The 16,704-nt window shown below is 44.0% G+C and overlaps 1 protein-coding gene across 2 annotated transcripts in view; it reads left to right on the top strand.

Annotated features, from left to right (window-relative positions):
* The window catches only part of si:ch211-15d5.11 (nuclear receptor coactivator 7), a 42,139-nt gene that overhangs the window by 10,521 nt on the left and 14,914 nt on the right, over positions 1-16,704 (top strand). For both annotated transcript variants that reach the window (XM_041847121.2, XM_041847122.2), the window contains 9 exons: positions 1,185-1,358; positions 1,784-1,915; positions 3,574-3,758; positions 5,732-6,135; positions 6,425-6,587; positions 6,852-7,032; positions 7,622-7,738; positions 10,783-10,935; positions 11,277-11,372. In XM_041847121.2, the coding sequence (XP_041703055.1) occupies positions 1,185-1,358; positions 1,784-1,915; positions 3,574-3,758; positions 5,732-6,135; positions 6,425-6,587; positions 6,852-7,032; positions 7,622-7,738; positions 10,783-10,935; positions 11,277-11,372 (1,605 nt within the window). The remainder of the gene's footprint in view (positions 1-1,184; positions 1,359-1,783; positions 1,916-3,573; positions 3,759-5,731; positions 6,136-6,424; positions 6,588-6,851; positions 7,033-7,621; positions 7,739-10,782; positions 10,936-11,276; positions 11,373-16,704) is intronic.

Here is a 16,704-nt window from a genome sequence, read left to right as displayed (position 1 = left end):
GCAGTAAAATAAAATAACAGTAAGGAGGCTATATACAGGGGGGTACTGGTACATAGTCAATGTGCAGGGGCACCGGCTAGTCGAGGTAATTGAGATAATATGTACATGTGGGTAGAGTTAAAGTGACTATGTATAAATAATAAACAGAGTAGCAGCAGCGTAAAAGAGGGGGATGGGGTGGGGGGGCAGTGTAAATAGTCTGGGTAGCCATGATTAGCTGTTCAGGAGTCTTATGGCTTGGGGGTAGAAGCTGTTGAGAAGCCTTTTGGACCTAGACTTGGCGCTCCGGTACTGCTTGCCGTGCGGTAGCAGAGAGAACAGTCTCTGACTAGGGTGGCTGGAGTTTTTGACCATTTTTAGGGCCTTCCTCTGACACCGCCTGGTATAGAGGTCCTGGATGGCAGGAAGCTTGGCCCCAGTGATGTACTGGGCCGTAGCACTACCCTCTGTAGTGCCTTGCGGTCGGAAGCCGAGCAGTTGCCATACCAGGCAGTGATGCAACCAGTCAGGATGCTCTCGATGGTGCAGCTGTGGAACTTTTTGAGGATCTGAGGACCCATGCCAAATCTTTTCAGTCTCTTGAGGGGGAATAGGCTTTGTCGTGCCCTCTTCACGACTGTCTTGGTGTGTTTGGACCATGATAGTTTGTTGGTGATGTGGACACCAAGGAACTTAAAGCTCTCAACCTGTTCCACTACTGAACCTTCTCCTTACTCAACATGTGACACTGTGAAATGTGACAGAAATGTGACAGAAATAACACGTAACACACTAATTGCAGGCCTGCGGGTATGATCAGCTTCATACCATTTGATGAGAAACTGGACAAAATGTACATCGTGATCTTTTATCTCCATACGTGTGTTTTCCTTCCAGTATAATGATCAAACGTCAGCGTAGTGACATAATATGTTGCTATTTTGTTTGTACCTTCCACTATGGATTTGACATGCAAAGTGAGTGACAGAGAATAGCCTTCACCACATAGCCTTCTGAGAAAACCTATTTGCATTGTTACCAATCAAGCGTCCAGCAGGCTACAGATGAGACCGCAGATGTGAAGTTCACAGTTAGAAAGAGGAAGTGGGAGGTCCTAGACTGGGCAGAGTATTATTAACAGCAGTGAGTGAGTGTGTGTTGTTCTGTTCTGTGTTGTGATGTTTCTCCGCGCTTCCATTTTGAAGCACCTCCGCGTTCCCAGGAGTAAAGGCTCTGGCCAAGGCTCATCTCCCGTGGCGACGTACCCTGACCCCAACCTCAGGCTGGGGCCAGATTTGGACACTGTCCCAGGGCTTTCTCCGGCCCCATCGGCCAGCCCACACTCCCCGTCACCGGACGCAGAATATGACAAACTACTGGTAAGGATAATTTGGATAAATGGATAAATCTATTCCACAATCCATACAGAACAGGAAGTACATTTAACAATGTTTTTAAATGATTTAACCATGCTTTCCTGTCTCTTGTCAGGCCTTTAATGGAGTGTGCTTTTGGTGTGGTGAAACTTGTTAAGAGCGGCTAAATTAGCTTAGCGGAGCTGAAATTGTTCAATAGAAACGAGAGTCAATGCAGGACTGGAAAAACTCTTAGCTATTGGCAATGATTGATTGTTTCTTCAAATGCTGTTCTTTTGGAAGCTGCTTAGTCAGCTTTCAATTTAAAGCACTGTTTTAATGAGTGGAGAATGCCTGCTTTAAACACTGCGCTAACTGAAGTCGGGGGGATCAAAAAAAGGGAATTTCCTCTGCTGTGTTAAAAACTGTGCTTGCTTTGATTCTCATAGGATGTGGAGGCGGTGCCAATGCCTGATGGACAGCTCTGCCTACTGGCCCTCCCACCTGAGTGTTCCCTGGGGGAGGGGCCAGCTGCCATGCCGTGCCTCAAGCTCTTCTGCCGCTACATCACTGACCGCAAGGTGGGTGGAGACGAGTCATTCTCACTCATTCCTCTCTAACCTCTTGCTGACCTCTGTTTCACCACCAACTCACCTCTCTCACCACCCACTCACCACCTGTACTGCACTGACACAAATTACTGATGATTGACTGAAAGACATTGGTAATAAGAAGATTGTAGGAGCTGTATTGTTAGACTTCAGTGCAGCCTTTGATATTATTGACCATAATCTGTTCTTGGAAAAACATATGTGCTATGGCTTTACATCCTCTACCGTATTATGGGTTGAGAGATATCTATCCAATAGAACACAGAGGGTTTTATTTAATGTAAGCTTCTTTAATGTAAAACATGTCAAGGGTGGCATTTCGCAAGGCATCTCTCTTGGCACTCTAATGATCTACCACTAGCATGTCACCTTACACTGTAAATTGTCATGGTCAAGGCATATTGATTCAATTGTTGTAGAGATACTCAGCATTTTCTAACACCACAGTTGACCAAAAAAGTCACGCAGGATCTAGTTTGATCTAATCTTGACTATTGCCCGGTGATATGGTCAAGTGCTCCATGTCACCCCGCTCCTCATGTCACCCTGCTCCTCCGTACACTCCACTGGCTTCCGGTTGAAGCTCGCATCTACTACAAAACCATGGTACTTGCCTACGGAGCTGTGAGGGGAACGACACCTCCTTACCTTCAGGCTCTGATCAGTCCCTACACCCAAACGAGGGCACTATGTTCATCCACCTCTGGCCTGCTAGCCCCTACCTCTACGGAAGCACAGTTCCCGCTCAGCCCAGTCAAAGCTATTCGCTGCTCTGGCACCCCAATGGTGGAACAAGCTCCCTCACGATGCCAGGACAGCGGAGTCACTGACCACCTTCCCGAGACACTTGAAACTTTACCTCTTTAAGGAATACCTGGAATAGTGTAACAGTAATCCTTCTAATTTTTACAATTGAGACATGGATTGTGTATGTTGTCATTCAGAGGGTGAATGGCAAGACAGAAAATGTAAGTGCTTTTGAACAGGGTATGGTAGTAGGTGCCAGGCGCACCAGTTTAAGTGTGTCATGAACTGCAACGCTGCTGGGTTTTTCACGCTCAACAGTTTCCCGTGTGTATCAAGAATGGTCCACCACCCAAAGGACATCCAGCCAATTTGACACAACTGTGGGAAGCATTGAAGTCCACATTGGCCAGTATCCCTGTGGAACGCTTTCGACACCTTGTAGAGTCCATGCCCCGATGAATTTAGTCTGTTCTGAGGGAAAAATAGGGGGGATGCAACTCAATATTAGGAAGGTGTTCTTAATGTTTTGTTCACTCAGTGTATATGTACTAATGTATGTGTGTAACTGTCCGTATAACCTTTTTTGGTTCTATTGTTCTTATTTAAAATGTGTGTAGTTCTGTCCTTGAGCAGTTCTTGTCTATTGATGTTCTGTATTATGTCATGTTTCATGTTTTGTGTGGATCCCAGGAAGAGTAGCTGCTGCTTCAGAAACAGCTAATGGGTATCCTAATAAAATACAAAAAATACCTGCTCATCTCTCTCACCACCCACTCATCTATCTCATCTCTCTCCTCTCTCACCATCCACTCATCTATCTCATTTCTCACCTCTTTCTTCATATGCTCACCTGTCTCTCACCCCTCTCTCTCTCTCACCAGGGTGTGGTTTCTGGTATCTTGCTGGTGACGTCCAATAAGATGTTCTTTGACCCGTGTAAGACTCACCCGTTGGTGATAGAGCACGGCTGTGAGGAGTACCTGCTGTCCTGCTCAGTGGACAGCCTGGCCTCGGTCTCCTTCTACTCTGACATCTCCCACGTGCACTTTAACTCCTCCACACACAGGTCAGCACTGAATGACTATGTGCACGTTCAAGGCACACACCGATTTGGTGCAGCTCTGCACAAATCAACATATCTTCACAATGCCTGGGAAGGCGTTTTAATTTATGAGGTCACTATAATGATTCTATATTCTGCGCAGACCTGTGTCAAATTGGTGTGTCTGGAATACGCACTATGACTGGTTTAGTGTGGGTCTTTGACATTTTAGTTTGTTACAAAACAAGTAGAGAATCATTGTACCATCTAAACCACTGTGAAATATATTTTCAATAACCAAAAATATTGTATTTTCAGCTGTTTGAAGCTGGTGCACAAAACCGAAAGTAAAAGACACAAAAACTAAACTTAAGAACGGGAAGCATAGAAATAGCGCACATAGAACAGATCTACCACTTCTTAGACTTGCTTTCAATGACAATGACAGATCTATAACTCACATTTCTATGTGAATTTGGTCAGGTCTCCCAAAAAGTTAACATATGTTGCAGCTTTAAATACTGTATAATCTCTGAAATCTAGCAGTGGAAATGGGGTATACGATATGATACAATATACTTTATTGTCCATTTACATGGAAATTCATTTTGTGAATCCAGCATACACAAGAAAACAATACACTATAATACATATCTGTCCTATGTCCCATTGTTCAGCATCCTACATCTGTCCCATGGCCCACTGTTCAGCATCCTACATCTGTCCTATGGCCCACTGTTCAGCATCCTACATTTGTCCTATGGCCCACTGTTCAGCATCCTACATCTGTCCTATGGCCCACTGTTCAGCATCCTACATCTGTCCTATGGCCCACTGTTCAGCATCCTACATCTGTCCTATGGCCCACTGTTCAGCATCCTACATCTGTCCTATGGCCCACTGTTCAGCATCCTACATCTGTCCTATGGCCCACTGTTCAGCATCCTACATCTGTCCCATGGCCCACTGTTCAGCATCCTACATCTGTCCCATGGCCCACTGTTCAGCATCCTCCATCTGTCATATGGCCCACTGTTCAGCATCCTACATCTGTCCCATGGCCCACTGTTCAGCATCCTCCATCTGTCCTATGGCCCACTGTTCAGCATCCTCCATTTGTCCTATGGCCCACTGTTCAGCATCCTCCATCTGTCCTATGGCCCACTGTTCAGCATCCTACATCTGTCCCATGGCCCACTGTTCAGCATCCTCCATCTGTCCTATGGCCCACTGTTCAGCATCCTACATCTGTCCCATGGCCCACTGTTCAGCATCCTACATCTGTCCTATGGCCCACTGTTCAGCATCCTACATCTGTCCTATGGCCCACTGTTCAGCATCCTACATCTGTCCCATGGCCCACTGTTCAGCATCCTCCATCTGTCCTATGGCCCACTGTTCAGCATCCTGATGGCCATCAGAATGGAACTTGCCCTGCTCTTATTCTTGCTGAACAGTGGGACCTTGTATCTCCTTCCAGAGGGCAGCAGCTCTAAACATTGGACAATATTGTGTGTAGAGTCCTCTATGATGCGCTTGGCCTTGTTCCTTGCCTGTCTATCATAGCCAATGAAATTGCCCCTTGGACATCTATGATATCAAGGAATGTTTGTTGGGTCAGATATTGCAGAACATGCAACATACACTGAGGATACTAAAAATTAGGAACACCTTCCTAATATTGAGTTGCACACCCCCATTAATTGTGTCTTGCCCATTCACTCTCTGAATGACACACATACACAGTCCATATCTCAAATGTTTCGAGGCTTAAAAATCCTTCTTTAATCTGTCTCCTCCCCTTTATCTACACTGATTGAAGTGGATTTAACAAGGGATATCAATAAGGGGTCATAGAATTCACCCGGATTCACCTGGGCAGTCTATATCATGGAAAGAGTAGGTGTTCTTAATGTTTTGTACACTGTGTACATAGAAACAACACAACCATCCCAATGCAAGTAACCAAACAACATTGGTTGTTTTTCTGTTACTAGGTGGAAAGGAACTAAAAACATACAGAAAGCTGGCTCCAAAACTGGCAAGACGCTCCAGGAGGGTGGGCGGCTAAGTCGCAGTAGCCCTCCACACCACAAGGGGGAGACTGTCCCAGCACTGGTGTCTGCTGCTACGTTGGAGCTGAGGTCTGCCCTGGCTCTGAGCCTGGTCCAGGGGGTCTCTGAGGAGGAGAAGAGCAGTGACATGGCTGAGTGGCAGCTGGAGGGGAAGGGTAGTCCGCTGGAGGAGCTGGTTATGCAGTCATCCGGGGCTGTGGGAGTAGCCGTGTTGAGCAGTACTGCCACCTTCTGTTGTGGAGGACAGGAGGCAGCAGGGACAGGGATGGAGCTGGTGGACAGAGAGGGGATGGAGAAGCAACAGTCTGTGAGGAATCAGACACCAGGTAAGGAAAGGAATCAAGTCAATAGGTTTATATCATGGTTTTATCCCAAGCAGTATTGTTTAGTTGAGGCCTTCTTGATGTTTGTACAAAGATGGAGGTATCATAACAAATGCTTCCCACTCTCTTTTTCTTTCTGTCGGTTGCCACCCTCGCTCTCATAATTTTTCTCCATCTTTCCCCCTCTCTTTCCCCCTTTCAATCTCTCTCTCTCGCTGTCTCTCACTCGCTCTCTCACTCGCTCTCTCTCGTTCGCTCTCTCTCTCTCATCCTCCCCCTCCCTCTTCTCCAGGCCCCTCTAGACTGTCTTCAGAGACTTCTGGCGGGCTGATGTTCGTCAGGCTGCGACTCCAGCAGTCCGCTGGGAAGAAGAAGGGTGTGGCTGCAGGCTTGCTGCTGGGGACAAACAAAACCTTACCCCGGAGGGACTCCTGGTTCGCCTTCTCCCAGGAGAGGTAACCGTCTGCAGTCTGGAGCCACAGAAACAAACTGTTTTAGTTTAGCATTAACATTCCACTTACATTCTGTGAACATTAACACCTCACACTGACAATGTCTAACATTAACATCAAGTTCAACATGTCTCGTGTAGCAGTTTGAATTGCTGAGGAATGCTGAGGAATGTAGAGACTTTAAGTTGTAACATTTTTTTCTCATTAAAAGTCGGTCAAAGGTCTTTAGCACTACATTTTTCTGCTGTCCTGTCTTGTCGCCTGTAGCTCAGATGAGCTCTACGCCTACCTGAGCCACTGGAGGCCTGACCTGTGCATGCTGGAGGGAGGGTCAGAGGAGGGCGACGAAGAGGAGTTTGTACTGGTTGACGACAGGGAAGAGGAGGAGGAGGAGGAAGAAGAAGAGGAGGTGTCCAAGAACCACGGGCGGACTGGGGAGGACTGGGAGGTAAGTCTGGATTTTACTGGGGAGGACTGGGAGGTAAGTCTGGATTTTACTGGGGAGGATTGGGGAGTAAGTCTGGATTTTACTGGGGAAGACTGGGAGGTAAGTCTGGATTTTCTGGGGAAGACTGGGAGGTAAGTGTGTATTTTATTGGGGAAAACTGGGAGGTAAGTGTGCATTTTATTGGGGAAGACTGGGAGGTAAGTGTGTATTTTACTGGGGAAGACTGGGAGGTAAGTGTGTATTTTACTGGGGAAGACTGGGAGGTAAGTGTGTATTTTATTGGGGAAGACTGGGAGGTAAGTGTGTATTTTATTGGGGAAGACTGGGAGGTAAGTCTGTATTTTAGAGTCTTTGAGGAGAGTCATAAAGAAAGGCCTGATGGACATACAGGTATAGCGTTGACTATAGCGTTAAGTAAAGACCCCTTGTGCACATGTTTGCCTGGGGAAGTTTGAGCAACTGTTTAAAAGTTTGAGAAGTGTCTAGTTTAGGTGGGGTCAGGGGTTGTTGTTCGACATGTGTGTGTCAAGGTTTGGCGAGAGTGGGATTTTAATGGGTTTATAACTCGGTTGTGTGTCTTGTGTTGCAGCTGGTGACAGTGGAGGATGGTAGTGGGAGACTCCTTCTGGACATCGACAAAGATCCAGAGGGACTGTGTGAGATCGCAGCCCAGAGTCGCATCTTAGACACATCGCTTGTCAGAGAGGTGAGTGTGAGCACACATTCACAGACAAAACACATGTCAGAACTTCACAAAACACGCTCCGTCTCATCTAATCACACACACATTCACAATGGAAGATCATTCACAGATCTCATCCATTCTTAGATAAGAAAGAGACATAATTACTTAATTAATCCAAAATGGGAAATTAATGACAGCTTCTCATGACGTGTCGCTGGCCAGTGCCACACATATAGAAGAAATTGCACACGTTACTCTTCTTGCCTCTAGTTCCACAAATGCTTTGACTTGGTCCGGGGTTAAAGTTCAATCCAGAGTCTAAAACTTAACCTGACTTTCCTACTTCTGCCTCAGGCTCCCTCGAGCAGTACTGGCCTTCAGTCAAACACAGTGCCATTCATTTACTGAACCTTCGTGCTGAGTAGAGTACCGACAATATTCTAAACCCCTACTGTGGCCATGTCTCACGAAGGGGGTTAGGTATGAAGGGGGTCAGGTATGAAGGGGGTCAGGTATGAGGTAGAACACTGGTAGTGACCTCCTGTGGAGAGATTTAAAGTTCCAATGCAGCCGTTTTTATCTCAATATCATATAATTTCTGGGTACCAATTCAAATCAAATTTTATTGGTCACATACACATATTTAGCAGATGTTTTTGTGGGTGTAGCGAAATGCTTGTAAACAATTAAGTACAATTACAGTGAGGGAAAAAAGTATTTGATCCCCTGCTGATTTTGTAAGTTTGCCCACTGACAAAGAAATGATCAGTCTATCATTTTAATGGTAGGTTTATTTGAACAGTGAGAGACAGAATAACAAAAAAAAATCCAGAAAAACGCATGTCAAAAATGTTATAAATTGATTTGCATTTTAATGAGGGAAATAAGTATTTGACCCCCACTCAATCAAAAGATTTCTGGCTCCCAGGTGTCTTTTATACAGGTAACGAGCTGAGATTAGTAGCTGTTACGTTCTCCCCTCGGGTTTAGTTCGTCTGAGGAGAAGACGTAAGTGCCTGCGCACACAAGGTAAAGTAGATGGATGGGGAAGAAATGTGGGGTGTAATGAGCTAAAATAACCAGACAACAACCAGATCTCAAGGTTAGCCCTCGGGGGACATTTAGTAAGATACTTAAAATATACAACACCCATAAAGAAACAGTAATGAAACAAAAATCAATCAAACAAACCAGGGAAGGTAAGAGAAGGGAATATTTGGGAACGGGGTCCAATTAATGAAAATAAACAAAAGGTCCCTCTTCTACACACCTAATCCTTCCTATCACACTCTAAATCCTAACCCACTTTCCTACCTGTTTACCAAAAAATACAAGGGTGACACCCGCCCGGCTAACCTAGTGTGTAAAACAATGGGTTATCTACGTGGGAATGTACACCCATGGGCAGATCTACCTTTCCCTTCTCCAGGACCTAGGTAGAGTGGAATACATCAGGAGGACCGGCTGGAACACAAACAAAGATAAATTAACACAACCAAACAGCCAAACAACAAGTGTCCGCTACCCCCCTCTTCGAGCTCACACGGTAAACAGGTATACTCTCGTCAATCAGCTACAGCTGCCAGGACTCCGGACCGAAGTAAAAACACGTCACACGTAACAGTAGCACACTCTTAAAGGGAGTGCTCCTAATCTCGGCTTGTTACCTGTATAAAAGACACCTGTCCACAGAAGCAATCAATCAATCAGTTTCCAAACTCTCCACCATGGCCAAGACCAAAGAGCTCTCCTTAGGATGTCAGGGACAAGATTGTAGACCTACACAAGGCTGGAATGGGCTACAAGACCATTGCCAAGCAGCTTGGTGAGAAGGTGACAACAGTTGGTGCGAATATTCGCAAATGGAAGAAACACAAAAGACCTGTCAATCTCCCTCGGCCTGGGGCTCCATGCAAGATCTCACCTCATGGAGTTGCAATGATCATGAGAACGGTGAGGAATCAGCCCAGAACTACACAGGAGGATCTTGTCAATGATCTCAAGGCAGCTGGGACCATTGTCACCAAGAAAACAATTGGTAACACACTACGCCGTGAAGGACTGAAATCCTGCAGCGCCCGCAAGGTCCCCCTGCTCAAGAAAGCACATATACATGCCCGTCTGAAGTTTGCCAACTGGGTGAAAGTGTTGTGGTCAGATGAGACCAAAATCGAGCTCTTTGGCATCAACTCAAATTGCCGTGTTTGGAGGAGGAGGAATGCTGCCTATGACCCCAAGAACACCATCCCCACCGTCAAACATGGAGGTGGAAACATTATGCTTTGGGGGTGTTTTTCTGCTAAGGGGACAGGACAACTTCACTGCATCAAAGGGACGATGGACGGGGCCATGTACCGTCAAATCTTGGGTGAGAACCTCCTTCCCTCAGCCAGGGCACTGAAAATGGGTTGTGGATGGGTATTCAAGCATGACAATGACCCAAAACACACGGCCAAGGCAACAAACGAGTAGTTCAAGAAGAAGCACATTAAGGTCCTGGATTGGCCTAGCCAGTCTCCAGACCTTAATCCCATAGAAAATCTGTGGAGGGAGCTGAAGGTTTGAGTTGCCAAACGTCAGCCTCAAAACCTTAATGACTTGGGGAAGATCTGCAAAGAGGAGTGGGACAAAATCCCTCCTGAGATGTGTGCAAACCTGGTGGCCAACTTCAAAAAACGTCTGACCTCTGTGATTGCCAACAAGGGTTTTGCCACCAAGTACTAAGACATGTTTTGCAGAGGGTCAAATACTTATTTCCCTCATTAAAATGCAAATCAATTTATAACATTTTTTACATGTGTTTTTTCTGGATGTTTTTGTTGTTATTCTGTCTCTCACTGTTCAAATAAACCTACCATTAAAATGATAGACTGATCATGTCTTTGTCAGTGGGCAAACGTACAAAATCAGCAGGGGATCAAATACTTTTTTCCCTCACTGTATCTCCCTTTCTTTCCCCTTTTCACGTTAACACTTTATTTTCCGCTCATCTTAAACATAATAGGTGTCTATTCTCCCCTCTCCCGCCACTCTTTCTCCTTCTCCATCTTTCCGTCTTTCTCCAGCTCTCAGCGGAGCTGCCACCCAGGACAGTGGGCCACACGTGGCAGCTGGCTTACAGCACGTCTCGTCACGGCTCCAGCCTCAAGTCCCTCTACCGGAGGCTGAACGGCAGCGACTCGCCTGTACTCATGGTCATTAAGGACTCGCTCAATCAGGTGACCTTTCTATGTACTCAGATTTGTTATTTTCAAGTTACAAACAACCCCCTAATGTTCCACGCACCACCCTCAATATTTTGAATATCTGTCTGTATTAGGTGTAAGAGATTACACAGAAGCGTGTGCCATAGACTACCTGCTTTTCATTTCATTTGCACTATTTACTTGGACACCCACAGGTCAAGAATACTGTGGGGTTAGTTTGAATAACATACCGATTTGCATACAGAGTTTGTTGTGGTCACCTAATGAAGTCCCCCATTGTATGACGTCTGTCTCGTTTGGTTACCAGAGGGTTGAGTTTTGGTTAATGGTAGGTTTGTTTCTTTGTGCCCCAGGTGTTTGGGAGCTACCTCTCTCACCCACTGAGGCCGAGCGAGACCTTCTATGGCACAGGAGAGACATTCCTCTACATGCTGCTTCCTCGCTTCAAGGTCAGCCAAGACACACACACACTATGACTCACACACACACGCTATGACACACACACACACTATGACTCACACACACACACTATGACTCACACACACACACACTATGACTCACACTGACTCACACACTATGACTCACACACACACACACTATGACTCACACACACACACACACACTGACTCACACACTATGACTCACACACACACACTATGACTCACACACACACACACACTATGACTCACACACACACACACACACACTATGACTCACACACACACACACACACTATGACTCACACACACTATGACTCACACACACACACACTATGACTCACACACACGCACTATGACTCACACACACGCACTATGACTCACACACACGCACTATGACTCACACACACGCACTATGACTCACACACACGCACTATGACTCACACACACGCACTATGACTCACACACACGCACTATGACTCACACACACGCACTATGACTCACACACACGCACTATGACTCACACACGCACTATGACACACACACACACACTGACACACACGCACTATGATACTGTCGTAGAAATATTTGACTCAAAAGTAGCCAACTCTAAAATATCTCTCAAGAAACTGGAGCTTGTGATTCCAAAATGTAGACTTTATTATTGCGTAACAAAGCCGAGCTGCTCCATGGAACACCTGCCTCTCCTTGGCTCAAAGATCTCCTTTTATACAAATACAAATGCATAGTCATGCTTACATAGAATATACAGTTACCCCCTTAAGGCAAATTATTAACTTCTTTCAGTGCCACATGTTGTTTCACTCACGAGGGCTACTTGCGCTTCTCTAAATGGGGCCTATGTATCTTATTAGTAGCGTGACTCAAAAAATTATGTACATACGTACGTTAAAGAACAATCACACTCTGTATTGACTATATTCACTATCCAGACATGCATCTGGAGTACAAAGTATCAATCATGTTCATTCTGTTTTACCCTTAAACTTTCATAACACATTATAAAACATATCAATTAATACTTAAACATGGTTTAAACATGTCATGGCCATAACCCATTCTCAACCACATACATTTAAGCCAATCCCAAAAAGCATCCTCCCAGGATCCTTGAGATTATGTGCATGTGGCTATGTGTCAGGTCATAAGCACAAACAAATGATAACACTAGTTCCATTGTTACTCCAATCTCCACACAGCCACCACGAGGAGTTGTATCTCCATCACATGTCATTGACATACCCAGACCAGCTGCAGGGAGTTATCAAAAGCACAGCGTTTGCACTAAAGAAATGTCTCTGCTCTGTTTTAACCCTTTGGTTCTTAATCCATAAGCATTTAAGGCATATAGGTGTTTCATTCTACAACATATGTACTAGAAAATCATCCATATATTCCCCCCTTTTGGGACCTTCTAAGTCCCAACCAATAAAACAAAAGTTAACATAAAATGAGTGTAAGCATGTGCATATACTTATTCTTAGCCTTGCCATCTGTGGTTAAATTTTTATAAGAATATATATTCAGACCAATGTATCTTCCTCATTGTCTGACCCATCCTGATGAGGACAAGGAGCCCAGTCAGGTATTGGGTACAAATCCAAAAGGTTTTCCTCTAAATTAACCTCCAAGTTTTTCTGTTGAGCTTTGTAACCATTGCTCCCCTTTTTGTTTTGTTGTAGCATTTCCAATATACGTGGTAGTATCCTAACACATCAAAATATATAAGAAATAAATGCAACTTTGTTTTAACCATAATATCTAGGACATGTTAAGAATAGTGTCAACAAATCTAGCTCACATAACATTTTTACCCATATCACAAGTAGTATAACAATCAAAAGAATCAATATCAATATCTAATCCATGAATTGCAATTTCAACATCCTTAGTTATTAACATATTAATAACTTATTCAGATCAATCAGTCCACTTATAATTCGTAATCATAATCAAATGAATTACCCAAAACAACTTTAGAATGACAATTCTTAGTTAGTCACCTTGGTTCCATCATTCAAAGTTAAAACTCTCACCTTGGCACATATTGACACTGGCAGAATGTATATTTATATTATCATAATTCTAGCATTAACTTCCTCATAACGAGAATTACAACAGATCAGTATCTTAATGCATTCCTAGTCTAAATTACTATAAATGTAGCAGTGTATAATTAGATTTTAGTCATTTAGCAGACGCTCTTATCCAGAGCGACTTACAGGAGCAATTAGGGTTAAGTGCCTTGCTCAAGGGCACATCGACAGATTTTTCACCTAGTCGGCTCGGGATTAGAACCAGCGACCTTTCGGTTACTGGCACAACGCCCTTAACCATTAAGCCACCTGCCGCCCTATCTCCTTAATCAACATACTACCTTAACTAACACTCCCTTCCTCTACCGGCACTCAATCTTCTGGCGTCTTCATTATGTTCTTCAGATAGCTTCATAGTTCATCTTGGATTGCCCATGGCAATGTCCCAATTCCAATGTCACACCTGAACCACCTCACCTCTACCCCCATTCTGTTTTGTCCATTTGCCAACCAGTTTACCAGCACCATCAGAGATGTTATATTTGAATAGATCTCTATTCATGCCCACTCCAAATGGACTCCTGTCACACTCTTGAGAGAAAAGGCATAAGAGAAAAGAAAAGGCAGTTAATTGCTTCGATTGGATGCTGGTTCTGATTCAGGTCTCCTGTTAGAGGTGATGCTGAACAGGAACATCTTCAACGCCTTTGTTGCTCCTCTTCAGCCGGGTAGAGTTATTTTTTATTTTTTATTGAGGTTCACACCGTTCTGGACCGAATTATCTCTGCTATGCATCAAGACACCATCCGTTGCAACCTCGAGAAAGGACAAATCATAACAATTTAGTTGAGTTCATTTCCAATCCAAAACATCCCTATAAGCAAGTTATGATGTTTCACCAATCATTCTTAATACCAATTTCTAATACTTGATCCTGCTGCCTGATACATTTTTCCTTAAGGGGTCCCTGTATTCCAAAGGCTATCTGTATAAATGCCACATATTTCACATTCTCCCTTGTATTCTTCCAAATTCTATAACCCAATTGTTTTATTGTACCACTCCTATATATTTGCTCATAGTCTATTTGACATTACTCTGGCGCTTTCCTTTTCCTTGTTCCTATTATAATCACTAATTGCTTACCCTTCTCTCCCCATCCTGGTTGATTATAAAATTGTTTATATTTAGGATTTCCTAAATATTACAAACATTCTGCTGGCCAATATGGTCTTTCCGAGTTCCTTATATGACAAAAGTTGTGGTTGAATCATAGCACAGTCCTAGTAACTGTGGAAATGTTGAACTACTGTTCATTATTTAAAACGGAGATGTGGTGCATATTAGACTATTTTCTTTATTTAATTTTAATGTAATATATTGTACTCCTCTATACCAATCATTGTTTAACGGCTCCTTCAATTCCCTTTCTTCTGTATCTGGTATGGCTCTAACATGTACAGGGTTTAGTGCACTTTCCCAAGGAATAACTACTCCAACAACACTTCCCCCTGGAAATCTAACACTAAATACTACATCAAATTGTTTATCTAAATCTTGGGCTGTTCTCCTCATGTCTATGATTCACCTGTCTCTTTCTTTCATTATCTTAAGGTCACACTACCCCATGTGACTTCCCCATACTCTTTGTGCTGGTTCCTCCCACACCAATAATATTTTAACCCTTGTATTTTAATAGTGATCCCTTCCTGCATTTTAGTTATGGTTCCTGCCTGTGCAAGAATATACATTTTAATCCTGTCTCTATCCCTTCTATGTCTTGTTCTTCTGCTCTTTACTATTATCAGTACCCCATTCCCCTTATTCTCAGGGAACTAGTCAAGTGCAGAAAAATCAATGATGGGGATATCTGGTGCGTCTTGAATGTCTGGAATATCTCGAAGATCTAGAAGGTCTCGAAGATCTGCCCCTCCACCGAGGGAATCAGCAAGAACACGTAGCTCATCAGTAATTGCCATCCTGACCCATCTGATTCTCGCCAGCATCCTCAGCTCTCTCATCTCTCAGTCATCGGTTCCCTCACTCTGGTACAATGGTTTAGATGATACCAGGTCACGCTCCCCTCTATCCGTACCGCCATTGGTGTAACCTGGACGCCGATGTCTGGTCACTTTAGCTGGTAATCTTCTTCCGTCACTAGGGTCTCCGGATCAGCCAGAGTCCCTCTCAATCTATCGACATCGGTCTGCGAAGAGTGTCCTTCTACCAGCCTACCCATAGGGAAGCTCGGAGTCACTGCTGCAAAGACACACAAACACAGACAAACACAAAATACAACAATGCTACCCAATGACAGGCCGTCTTCCTCTCCTGGGGTTGGAACACTCCTATAGTGGGAAACATGGATCTAAGTATCGGTCTCTCCCACTTTTACCATCATTGAGGTAGCCAACAACACCTGGTATGGGCCCCTCCACATAGGGTCTTTCCAGGTCTTTCTTCTGTAGTCTTTTGCCATCACATAGTCTCCAGGGTGCAGAAAATACTCAGATTCTCCTACTCAGTTGGGCAGAGTTATCTTCACCCATGAAAAGAAAATCTTAAGAACATTGTTAGGTTAGGTGAGACACAGTATGCTACTTATGCCCTCTCATCCGTCAAGAGAAGCCTTGAGATTATGAAGCGCACCTCTTCCAGCTTGTTGTAGTCCACTCATTTCATAGACATACCACCTCTACACCCTGCCTCCTATCACAAAAACAAAAAAAAGATTTAATTATTACTACTGCTCATATCCTTAATACACCTTGCATATTTCCCCACAAAACCATTATAAAACATTAAAACCTCTGTAAGCCCAACTTCCCCCCTAGGACACATGCATCACATCGTGATTAATGTGTTCAAAAAACAAAACAACAACAATATTGCCTATCAAACCAAAAATAATAACTAAACTTAAAATGACAACCTTTGAGCATATCTTTACTTAACTGTATCCCATAACACTATTCAAGGAATACCTCTCCTTCAGGACTAACTCTCTCACTTCATCCTTGTCCTGTTTGGACTAATATGTAGGATTTTTTCCAATTTATAAACTTCTTCACAATTATCCTTATTATATCTAACCCCCAATTCAGCATTCCTCTAGGATTTACAGTGCGGGTGATCAGGTCACACTATAAAGCCAGGACAGATTGCAGAGGTCATTGAAATCATTCAATGAATTGTTCCATCCAATAGTATACTACTCATTAACAACCATCAAAACATTTCATAAATGTTGTATCCCAAGCATACTGTAAGTCCTTAGTACAGCTCTT

Source organism: Coregonus clupeaformis, unplaced genomic scaffold (genome assembly GCF_020615455.1).
Source record: "Coregonus clupeaformis isolate EN_2021a unplaced genomic scaffold, ASM2061545v1 scaf0007, whole genome shotgun sequence".
NCBI classification, from domain to species: domain Eukaryota; kingdom Metazoa; phylum Chordata; class Actinopteri; order Salmoniformes; family Salmonidae; genus Coregonus; species Coregonus clupeaformis.
Note: the sequence above shows the minus strand (reverse complement) of the source record. Positions and strands in the feature narration are given on the sequence as shown.